Raw genomic sequence first — 12,500 nt, 5'->3', positions numbered from 1 at the left:
CGTTTTTTTTTCTGTCATTATGTAGGTACAGTGTGCATGGGGATCGAGGGGGGGGGGGGGGATGTGTTTTATCTGATTGTTGGGTGGGGGAGGGGCAGGGGGGTTAGGGAAGAGTGAAGTACCATCACTTTGGTTTTGTGCGTCTGTCTGAGCTCCCCCTCCCTACCTCTCACCATGATGAAATGACTAAATGCAGTCATTCTTTCTGGCTCCATGTTCATAACAGAGCAATTGTCACAGGAAATTCTTTTGATGTTCTTTGTCAGTGAAAAATTGTGATTTGATGTTTTTGTGTCTTTTGTCGCACTTCAGAACTTTAAGGGTAAATTGGGGTTCTTTCCCACGAGATGACTTACATTTTGGGTTAGTGTTGTTGATTCTTAATGAAGACATACTCGTTACAGGTGGTGTACAATGCAACAGGTACTGTTGACTTCAGTGTAGTCCTTGATGTCATCCAGGGATACAGCCATTTGAGATTGGGAGTGTTGAAGAGTCAACTCAAACACACACACGCACACACACACACACACGCACACACACACACACACACACACACACACACACACACACACACACGCCTACCCCTCTTGAGATCATGGGAAAAAGGTCAATTGTCATTAGTCATTTCAATTATCAAGCAAACTCTTCACATTTCTGGTCTCCAGACAGCTCTTGACCCTCAACCAGCCACGGTTTTCCCAGAACTCCAATCACATACCACTTAATACACCTTTTATCCAATCACAAACCATTTCAAGTATCTGTTATCCAATCACAACCAACTTCAAGTACATGTTAGCCACCCGCAGACCACTTCAAGCACCTGTTACCCTGCCTACAAGTCTGAGAAGACCTTGTTCAATGTATACATTGTGGGGGGTGTTTTGTATTTCTTGCTTTTGTTCTTAAAAGAAAGGGAAATATTCAGCCCACCTTGGAGGGAATTGGAAGTGGAATTTTAAATAGCTTCTTTATTGTTAAAACCGACGCGTTTCGGCAGGGTTCTGTTCTAGCCTTCGCACTTCACATGACAGATTCATATTATCATCAGGCCCTCCATTAGCCACCTGTGTCAGTGTTGGGCGTGGGCTAAAGTGCACACAGTCAACTACCAGGAATGAAGGAGGCCGCCATAGATTCCACATGAAGCATGCATTATGCATAAGAGCAGCCAGTGTTGTGTTGTTCTGATGCTGACAGCTCTTTTGTGCTCGTGCTGTTTCTCCAGAGCTTCTAAAGGGGAACATTAAACAAGTGTCTTTATTGTCCAATCGTGTCAGGGAAGCAAGCTTTTTTTGTCTGTCTGTCTGTCTGTCTGTCTGTCTGTCTGTCTGTCTGTCTGTCTTCCTGTCTGTCTGTCTGTCTGTCTGTCTGTCTGTCTGTCTGTCTGTCTTCCTGTCTGTCTGTCTGTCTGTCTGTCTGTCTGTCTGTCTGTCTTCTCATCTGTCTATCTGCCTCCAGTGTTTGTCATTAGTTGTCTGGAAACCCCAACTGGCGAAGCCCCAGGTACTGGCTGTCGCTATGTTCTTAAACAGGTACTGGCTGTCGCTATGCTCTTAAGCAGAGAGGGGGATTTGTGTCAGAAGAAACAGACAGACAGAGTGAAAGGGGAGCGAGAGAGAGTGACAGAAGGAGAATAGGGGTGAGGGAGGGAGGGAGGGAGAGAGAGAGAAAGGGAGCCGAAGGGAGAAAGGGAGGAATTGATACGTGGGGGGAAACCTTTTGGAACTGAAAGGGTGCAACTTCCTGTGGCGTTGTTGTGGCCGGCTGGAAAGGGAAGGCTACGAAAAAATGAGCAAATAGGAAACATTGGATTCATCGCCATGGTAACACAACAGGGCAACCTCCACCTAACTGAAGTAGCCCGATTTGTTACCAGAACAGGTGATATTATCCCTTATAACACTGAAAGTGTTCGCGTTAGATACGCTTGAAGGGCAATGTTCATGCCTCTGGTCATCTTAAAGGGCTGTTCCACTTTTTTTAAACACCGATTTTATTCTTACCTTGACTGCATTTGATTCCATATATATTTTGCTTCCTTAGATACTCAGTAGCCACAGTTTGTTTTCAGATTGACCAAAAATTGGAACATCCCTTTAAAAGTGAATTATCTCTTTAGCTTTCCATACCTGCTCTGTTGAGGGACACCGTTTGACAACCCTAACCCGTGTGAGCCTTGAAGGCTGTAAAGAGAGGCCTGACTGAACCAATGAGGCTGGCTCTGTCTCTGCACCATCATTCCTCCGGGTCGTAATACGCCAGGCTACATCCTAAATTGAAACAGCTTGTAAAGTACCTGAGTGAACTCACGTTAGGCTGTTTCTGTTCCATCCTTCCTCCTCTTCACCACACCTCTTCCTATATGTGGAACTCTACAGATGGAAACGCATCTTTAACTTGTTACAGTGCGGTTATTTGATCAGCATTAACATGTACAGTACATATGTGGGCTGTATCTGCCTCTGGCCGGGCTTATTTTGAAAGATAATATGAGCCAGATGGTTGTTCCCACATAGAAACATCCATGGGAAGAGGGACGAGAGATTATTTTCTCATTAGAGCTGTAAGATGAAACAGTGTGGTAGATAATGACTTCAGACCAGCGCCCAATGTGGTTCTTGATACAGCTGTCATATTTGCACGTGATCTGGATGGAAGTGTGGCTGTGGGCAGAGCTGTGAGGAATGGATGGATGAATGGACTTGACTAAAGCATGTTGATGAGGTGACTTTGAGGCCTAGTTCTGAGCCTTTAAAGGCAGTGTGATGAAGGGTAGGGGTATGATGCACAGTATGGTAATGTTCATATTCGGATTATGAAATGGATACAAGTGTACGAAAACATGCATGCACGCACACACACACATACACGCACACACACACACACATACACGCACACACACATAGACACTAATATACACACACACACACACACACACATGCATATATAAATCCACACACACACACACACACACACTAGCAGCTGTTGTGGATTCAGTATGTTACGGTTACAGGTGGCGGGCGGACAGTCAGAGCAGGGAGGAAATTGAAAACCCAGGAGAGTTGAACCAGCCCTGCAAGGTTAAAGTCATCTAAGCGTTGTTAATTAAACGACTCCTGTTCTCGTTGCCCGTTTGGCAGTGTATGAATTGTGTTTCTGTGTGCAACCTGGCAAGCCTTGCTGATTAGACGCCCCAGACACAATGAAAACATCAGACTCGGTGTCACAGTGCAAACTTACAGGGACCTGCGAACACACTCTCACTTATTTTGCTGCACATAAGCAATTGCTCCAAATCCTACTAGATGTTGCTGTTATGTAACGTAAGTGGTTTTTGCTGTGATTGTTCCATCGATATAATCCATTGTATCTTTTATGCCTTGAATAACCCAAAGCACTCTCAGAAACATATGAATGTATTCTCTGTCACAGCTCTACTGTGTGTAGAGTACTTATGTCTTTGTGAAATAATAATGTCTGTATGTAGCTGTGGGTTCTGAGCAGGAGAGTGCAGCTCTGCATTCTACGTTCTCATCTACAGCACAATAGGTTCTGTTTTCTGTTAATTAGGCCTAGACATCAACCAGACAACAGTTGGGTTATTCATTGGCATCTACAAGGACCCACCTGACTACTGTGTCCTCCGTTACTGGCGTTGCTTAGCGATGGAGCCTACAATATCTGGGTCTGTCCCAAAAATGTGAACATGATTAAATATGCAAAATCACGTTAGGATAGAGGATGGATTGGGGGCTGTCTCTCTGTCTTTCCTGCTTTCACTAATTCACACTCTCTCTTTCTCCTCTTTAAAACACACGCATACACACACACACACGCACACACACACACACGCGCGCGCACACACACACACACACACATACACACACATTAGATAAGGTTGGGTTTTGCTGGATTGAGCAGCGGTGGAGATCAAAGCTCTCTCTGACAACCTCATGCAAAGCTTGAGTATATCCTGGATATAGGTCAATGACAATCCCCAGTAGGCTGAGCTGTCCGAGCTCCTCAATCAGTCTCTCTTATGATTTCATGTGGGCACTGTCTCCTACATATAACTTGTTACATGCCACCATTAATACCTCCTCCACCTCCTTTTTGTGTCATGTCATGATAAATATTGACTGAAATAAAATACTGCCTGTCCTTGTAACATTTACAGTTAATTCTGCCTTTGCACTTTACGAGACAGCCCTTAATGGAACAAAATGGCCGACCGTGCCGCCACAAGGACCCCTCTCTTTCATTAACTGCAGCCTAGTGGCCGATATGGTCCATTATTGGATGTCGACTCTGGCTAACGTTGCTGTTAATCAGGCCTTGCCACTTTTAGGTCATGGTCTGCTATCTCCCCAGGGCTGGTGGGAACGCACACACGCACACACGCACACACACACACACACACACATACACACACACACACACACACACACACAAGGCTCTTTGAGAGGAGAGCAGAGGAGTTAATCACTAGTGCTGATATGATAAAGGGCACAGAGTCCTGTTCTAGAACGGCTTCTCAGTTCCAACCAGCAGCCATGATTCTATGGCCCACCGTTATCTTTTTGGGGTTGTTTTGTCGTTCTCTGCAATTTATGCTCGATTTAATGCATTCAGTCATTACCTTGTTTTCTTTGCTCCATTCAGAGAGAAGGTTAGAAGAAAGGCCGTAGACAGAGCAGTTCTCTGTTCTCTGCTTCTTCAGTACTGGGCGTGGGGGGAGGGGGGGGGGGGCCTCTATGCAAGCATTAGCAAACATAGAGGTCTAAATACTGTTGATGATTAATTACTTGGAATTATTAATTCGCCTACTCTTTCAAATGAATACTGTGATTACCTCAAAGCGCCTCTAAGAATTTAGTTAAACTCTGGATTTGTTCTTTTACAGAATAATTACTTCAACAGTCTCAGTCTCATAGTGATGATCAGACGGGTATTTGATATAATATCGTAGTTATTTAATCGAAGCAGCATTTGTCAAAACAAACAACACTTCTTTATAAAGATGGAATTGTATTACGACGCTAAGAAATGCAAAATTAATATGCAAAGATTAATAGGTTAATATGACTTCCATCATAATTTCATAAATCGTAATTGTAATGGTTTGGAGAAACACCGCATTGCCGTAATAGTACATGGAGGAAGAAATCGATTGTTGTCAGAATCTCCGGAATTGATCAGATTCCGAGGCTTCCGAGTCCAACACACCCTCCTGGATGTCTTTAGTTGTAGAGCTTGTTGTGCTGAATGTCCATGGATGGGTCTCTCCTGGGTAGGATTATATCTGCACCCCCCTTTGAGAGTACAGACAGAACCTCTTCCACAATTTAAACTTCTTCCATCATTCTCAAACTCTTTTCAAGCATTGTTGAAGTTGAGCCAAAGCTCTTTATAGGTTATTTTCCTGCCAGCAGGAGAGTGGGTGTGTTTGAAATGTGTGCTGGTCCCAGCCGCAACCATGACTGGGTGAGAGGAAGTCTCACCTCTCCTTTAGGAATGACTGCAGTGTATGCAGATAGTCCAGAAATAGTCTTTGTTTCATATTTTAGTGTGAGTGATATCAAACACTGAGTGTTTCTCCAAGACTTGTACAATAATAACACATTTAGGATAAAGACAAGTCAAGGAATATACACTCACAGGTAATACGTTGGTGTCTCTGTGCTAAGAAATTATTGTTGAATGATGATGAAGTGTTCTCTGTGAAAGTACCCCCCCCCCCCCCCACACACACACACACACAACCCTCATTTTAGCCTGTCTGTTTCATTTCCTCTCCCCTGAAGCTAGACACCAACCTGGGAGACATATGTATATTAATACATCATAGCAACCATACGTCCATCTGGCGGTGAACAGAGCTGTGGGCCGAGGCTCTCTCTTCACATGATTGATGAGCCGATGGGATTTTAATTTGGTTATTCAAGATGTCCCCCTCTGGCCATATCCACATGTCACACAGGCTTATTGGACATGCCGAAAAAATGAGAGAGTCCCGTGCAATCTTTCACCCACTTGGCAATTCAATTTTGATGTTCTAATTAGATTTTGTTCGCTTTGCTTTGAAAAAAAAAAAAACGAATCTCTCCGTCCGCTCTGTGTTGAATGCATGTAAAGCGTCATGTTTGTCCAGGTCTGTCTCAACAAGATACCTCTGGGAAGTCTGTGTTCTATATATACCCTCACTATACAGTGGATAATGCTCTGGTTTTGTTCCTATGAGCTGTGAGTTTGCTATGATTTTCTAACTCTCTCTCTCTGTCCAGGGTAAGATGGTGAAGGGAATGGGCGGAGCCATGGATCTGGTGGCCAGCGCAGGGACCAAGGTGGTTGTCACTATGGAGCACTCAGCCAAGGTATGTCTGTGTCTGTGTCTGTGTCTGTGTCTGTGTCTGTGTCTGTGTCTGTGTCTGTGTCTGTGTCTGTGTGTGTGTGTGTGTGTGTGTGTGTGTGTGTGTGTCTGTGTCTGTGTCTGTGTCTGTGTTTGTGTGTATGTCTGTGTCTGTGTCTGTGTCTGTATGTGTGTCTGTGTGTCTGTGTGTCTGTGTGTCTGTGTCTGTGTGTGTGCCTGTGTTTGTGTGTGTGTGTGTGTGTGTGTGTGTGTGTGTATGTGTGTGTGTGTCTGTGCCTGTGTCTGTGTCTGTGTCTGTCGGTGCGTGTGCATGTGCGTGTGCGTGTGCTTATGTAATGCACATGTATGAAACCTAGTTTCATGTGTGTATGGGATTCAGTCGTCACATATGTCACAATGCCTTTCAATCAAAGATGGGTTTTCTCATTGGTTTCCTTTTTAAGAATATGATTAAAACATTGCAATGGTTAAGAGAGCCTTTTTTTAATTAATGAGTTCCCTCCACCATACAGTACTTTGTTCTGTCTCTCTCTCTCCCTCTCTCTCTCTCTTCTCTCTCTCTCTCTCTCTCTCTCTCTCTCTCTCTCTCTCTCTCTCTCTGAGAGTAATGAGTCAGTGAATGTAATGAGTTTCTGATTCCATTAATGGATTAACTAATGCCTCTCTACGATTCGTGGTGTCCCTAAAGGGCTCCTGTAGAAAACCCACTGCCTCTGTTGTTAGTCAGCCCTAGATTGAATGGGTCTAAAAATGGCTGTGGTTTGTGAGTGATAGTGATTGGTAGGCTTGGACCCGCAGTTGTGGTGAATCAAATGGTGTTAATGGTATGATTGAGTCTTCATTGGATTCCTGGCCTTTCAGAATGGCTGATACTAGTGATGATGGCAGTGCAAGGCAACAATTTAAAAAGGCGTGTGTGTGGCCCAGCTACGTACAGTCTCCATGGTGCAGCAGGTAGGCAGCGAAAGAAAGCGATAGAAAGTGTTTACTGTGACTTGCCACCTGCTGTCTGCCAGCATGGTCTTATTACTTATTTATTCATTGTGTGTGTGTGTGTGTGTGTGTGTGTGTGTGTGTGTGTGTGTGTGTGTGTGTGTGTGTGTGTGTGTGCGTGTGTGCGTGCGTGTGTGTAGAGAGAATGAATTGCCCCCTACAGGGGTGATATTCACACACTGCTCAGTGCTCAGCCTGCCTGTCAGTTCGGACAAGGAAGTTGTGTGTTTGTGCATGGGAGGGGGGGTCGGGTGGGGGGGGGGGGGGGGGGGGGTCGGGTGGGGGGGTTGGTTGTCAGTAGGATCACACACCCCCAGGACAGAGAATAATGAGAGCCCCACAGTTGGTAGCTGCCCTCCACCCCTATCTCTCTCTCTCTCTCTCTCACACACACACACACACACACACACACATACACACACACACACACTATCAAAGGATATTTTAGCCAGTCATGTTCTATTGCAGAACTTGGATTTTAGCTAATTATACATGCCACATAAAACAGAGGCCTTGGAGGCTTTTTGAACCTGTTACTGGGGAAATATTTGTGGTCTGCAGTTAGTCAAAATGATGTAATGTTGTGTAAATCCCGAATAACAGTGTCCCAATGAATGCACCTCTCCTGAGGTAACGCATCATTCCGGGTCACGGCCGCCAGACCCAGGTGCACCGTAAGTGTGGCTGTGTATGACCTTTGACCTAACGGCAGTGCTACACCGGGTTGCAGCGTGCGCCAGAAACACCAGAAACGTGAACAGTTGCGCGCGTCGACACGCCCAGTCTGTTTCAGCACGGAACCCCAAATGCGTCAATTCCTGACGTTGAACTTGTTGTTTTATGTTGAGAGCCTAACCCTGTCGGGTCGGGGCTTGTTCTTTTACCTTTTACCAAATATAAACAAGGACTGTATTTCGATTTATCAGCTTGTTTTTCAAACAGGTACCCGCTCTTGTATGCATGTGTTCCTAATATCTATTACGTTGCCATGCTATGAATCTGAGTGAAATATCTTTGAAGTGTCCAAAGAGCGTTGAATCTGACGAAAATAGACTCCAGTGCTAATCTTCTGTTGCTGCCAGTGCGGCAGCTTGTTGTTGGTGTAGCAGGTAACCGTTGACGACACTAGGAGTCTACCCACTCTGTCTCACACTCATCTCACATACATGGATGTCATATCTGTGGTGTAGCTCAACTGTGACCTTGATGCTCTCTCTCTCTCTCTCTCTCTCTCTCTCTCCTCAGGGTGGGAAACACAAGATTATGGACGTGTGCACCTTGCCGCTGACTGGGAAACAGTGTGTCGATCGGATCATCACAGAAAAGGTGTGTGGTTGATTGACAAACCCAGCTCCACAAGACCAGACCCTCAGGGGGATATGCCTACGTTGCAATAACCCGTTAATACCTCTCAAACATCCCTCTCAGGAATTTCAATTTCTCTCAGTCGCCTCAATTTAATTCGATTCGTTCCTTAGTTATGTCTTATTTAAGCTGAATATGACTCATAGTATCACTGTCTTTGTAAAAAACCTTTCCTTCAGTGACTATTACTGAGAGTAGGCATTGGAGGCCTACAGCAGATCTCTCTTTTTCCATGCCAAGAACTACTGTTTTTTTCCTCCCTTTTTTTATTTTTTTTTATTCCGTTGGCTTAAAAAAGCACAAACCAAAGTCAAACTGGCATTTCAGTTTTATGAACAACAAAACAGCCACTGTATCCACTGAACAAGTCAGTTATTAACATAGGCACAGAGAGAGAGAAACACACACACTCACGCACACATACACACACACGCACACACACACATACACACACACACACACACGCACACACACACATACACACAAACGCAAACACACACACACCGAGGGCTGAAAGATAGTTCTGATTCTGCAGGCCGACGTAGGGAGATGGAAATTACATTTCTTTTCTCCACCCTAATCCAATCTCAAGGACAAGGACAAATGCAAGGACGCTGGATATTGATTTGTGTAGTCCAGAACGTACGCTCCCTTTATGATGTTGTGTTTTAATGATGTTACCGCCTCGACCACATGGCCCGCCTTACTGTTAGTGATGCCTCATCTGGAAACCATTTACTCCGAGGAGGTCCAACTGACAACGTTTGCCGAGCCGCAGATGGTATTACTGCTGTAAATGACTCAGTCATCACGGGGAACGTCGAAAAGTTCTTAGAACATTTGCAAAGTTGTTTGTTGTAACGTTGAAAATGTGTGGACGGCGCCCGGCATTCCTGTAATGGCTATCTTGATTTTTTTTTTAACAGCATTCGCATTAAAAAAACAAAACAAACAAAAAAAAACAGTTCTCCTGACCCCCCAGGTCCTAACCTCTGTTATAACGTCTCAACGATCGGGATCGGACCAGACGGCGGGGACCTTCCGCTCTGTGTTTTCTGAAGAACGCCCTGTTGCTCCCGGCTGTGCTGCCGAGGACAAAAGCCCCCGCTACCCTCATAACCAGCTCTCCCCCCCCCCCCCCCCCTAGGGAGAGTGAATGGCACAGCGAGGTGTTTTCTAGCTGGTCTGAAGGGGCCGATCAATGCCAGGGCCTCGTCGTGTCGATGCGTGCCGCTCGTCCTGCGGCTCCGGGCTCCCGCCTGGCCTGCTCTCTCTCTCTCTCTCTCTCTCTCTCTCCGGAGGTGGCTATAGAAACATGACTTGTCGGGGTCAGAGCAGAGGAGAGAGACAGCGTGTGCTTGTCTCTCCTTTCTGCTTTTCTTTCTTTCTTTCTTTTTTTTTCTCCTCCTCCTCCTCCTCCCTGTTCTTTTCCGCCTGGGTGGCTTTAAGCGCGATTGCACAACGTGATTTCCCAGCGAGATGATTTCTGTCAACATTTATAAAGGTTAAAGTGACTGCTGCCGCCACCACCACACCCCCCCCCCCCCCGCCTCTCTCTCTCTCTTTCTCTCTCTCTCTTCTATCCCTTCTTTCTGTGCTCCCCTGTGTTCCCTACCTCCCTTTCAGTACCCCCACACCCTTTTCCTCTCTCCTCCTATCCCTCTCTCCTCCCTTCCCTCTCTCCTCCTATCCCTCTCTCCTCCTTTCCCTCTCTCCTCCTTTCCCTCTCTCCTCCTATCTCTCTCCTCCTATCCCTCTCTCCTCCTTTCCCTCTCTCCTCCTTTCCCTCTCTCCTCCTATCTCTCTCCTCCTATCCCTCTCTCCTCCTTTCCCTCTCTCCTCCTATCCCTCTCTCCTCCTTTCCCTCTCTCCTCCTTTCCCTCTCTCCTCCTATCTCTCTCCTCCTATCCCTCTCTCCTCCTTTCCCTCTCTCCTCCTTTCCCTCTCTCCTCCTATCCCTCTCTCCTCCTTTCTCTGTATTTTCCTCTCCTCACTCACTTCCTTCCCTTGTCCACCACCATGAATCTCCCCTCCTGTCCTCTCTGTTTTTCTGTTCTTTCTCTTCCCTCTCTCCATCATTCTCCCTTCCTTCCTTCCTTCCTTCCTTCCTTCCTTCCTTCCTTCCTTCCTTCCCTGTCCTTTCCTGCTGAGCACAGCTTGGCCGTCATACAAACCACACCAACCACTCCCTCCCCCTGCCCCCCCTCATCTGCCTTCTCCCTCCCTCTCTCCCTTCTCTCCCCTCTCTCCCTTCCCTCCCTTCTCTCCCTCTCTCCCTTCTCTCCCTCCCTCCCTCTCCTCCTTTGCTGAGCGGAGTCTGGCCATCACACACGCTTAGTTAGACGGCAGTCACAGACTCTACTCTGCCATCCTCCCATGTGGGGATTCAGTACAGCAGGGCTCTCTCACATGGGAGTGTACATGGTCTGTGTGAGTCTGTAGCTCTGGTGTTCTCCTCAGGCCGGCCCACTACGGCTCAGCTCCACTCAGCTTAGTTTGACTCTGTCGTGTAATGAGGGTTTTAAAATGTAAACTTTTGAAGCGGGTCTGACGGTTTTTCCGTACCCTAGCCGTGATGGAGCTCCGACGGTTCCCCCAGGGAGGAGGCTGAGGGACTGCAGCCCTGGCGTCTCCCTGGTTGTGTCTCTCTGCGGGGGTAAGTGGTGGGATGGTGGAGTTTTCCCACGCAGGCATCAGCAGTGGTGACAGGAGCGTTTGAGCTGACCTGCTTAAGAAAGCCCTGACTGTGCTCTCTGTCTGTCTGTCTCGCCCCGATTATCTCTCTCTGTCTGTGTGTGTGTGTGTGTGTGTGTGCGCCTGTGCGCCTGTGCGTGTGTGTGAGTGGGCGGGCATGCGTGCGGGCTGAAAGGCCAGGGAGAGGCCAGTTGGGTATCAAGGGTACAGCACAGCAGTAGAGACACAGTAGAGACACAGTAGAGACACAGTAGAGACACAGTAGAGCACTGAACCTCCTATACACCTCCTATACACCTCCTATACACCTATACACCTCCTATACACCTCCTATACACCTATACACCTCCTATACACCTATACACCTCCTATACACCTCCTATACACCTCCTATACACCTCCTATACACCTATACACCTCCTATACACCTCCTATACACCTATACACCTCCTATACACCTATACACCTCCTATACACCTCCTATACACCTCCTATACACCTATACACCTCCTATACACCTCCTATACACCTATACACCTCCTATACACCTCCTATACACCTCCTATACACCTCCTATACACCTCCTATACACCTATACACCTCCTATACACCTCCTATACACCTATACACCTCCTATACACCTATACACCTCCTATACACCTCCTATACACCTCCTATACACCTCCTATACACCTATACACCTCCTATACACCTCCTATACACCTCCTATACACCTCCTATACACCTATACACCTCCTATACACCTCCTATACACCTCCTATACACCTCCTATACACCTATACACCTCCTATACACCTCCTATACACCTATACACCTCCTATACACCTCCTATACACCTATACACCTCCTATACACCTATACACCTCCTATACACCTCCTATACACCTCCTATACACCTCCTATACACCTCCTACACACCTCCTATACACCTATACACCTATACACCTATACACCTCCTATACACCTCCTATACACCTCCTATACCCCTCCTATACCCCTCCTATACCCCTCCTATACACCTATACACCTCCTATACCCCTCCTATACACCT

The 12,500-nt window shown here is 46.5% G+C and overlaps 1 protein-coding gene across 1 annotated transcript in view; it reads left to right on the top strand.

Annotated features, from left to right (window-relative positions):
• oxct1a (3-oxoacid CoA transferase 1a) overlaps positions 1-12,500 on the top strand; it is a 48,478-nt gene that overhangs the window by 31,250 nt on the left and 4,728 nt on the right. The window contains exons 14-15 of the mRNA XM_083673732.1: positions 6,291-6,380; positions 8,615-8,695. Coding sequence (XP_083529858.1) covers positions 6,291-6,380; positions 8,615-8,695 — 171 coding nt within the window. The remainder of the gene's footprint in view (positions 1-6,290; positions 6,381-8,614; positions 8,696-12,500) is intronic.

Source organism: Argentina silus (genome assembly GCF_951799395.1).
Source record: "Argentina silus genome assembly, chromosome: 7".
In the NCBI taxonomy this organism is placed as follows: domain Eukaryota; kingdom Metazoa; phylum Chordata; class Actinopteri; order Argentiniformes; family Argentinidae; genus Argentina; species Argentina silus.
The sequence above is the reverse complement of the archived record's forward strand: the minus strand, read 5'-3'. Positions and strand labels throughout refer to the sequence as shown.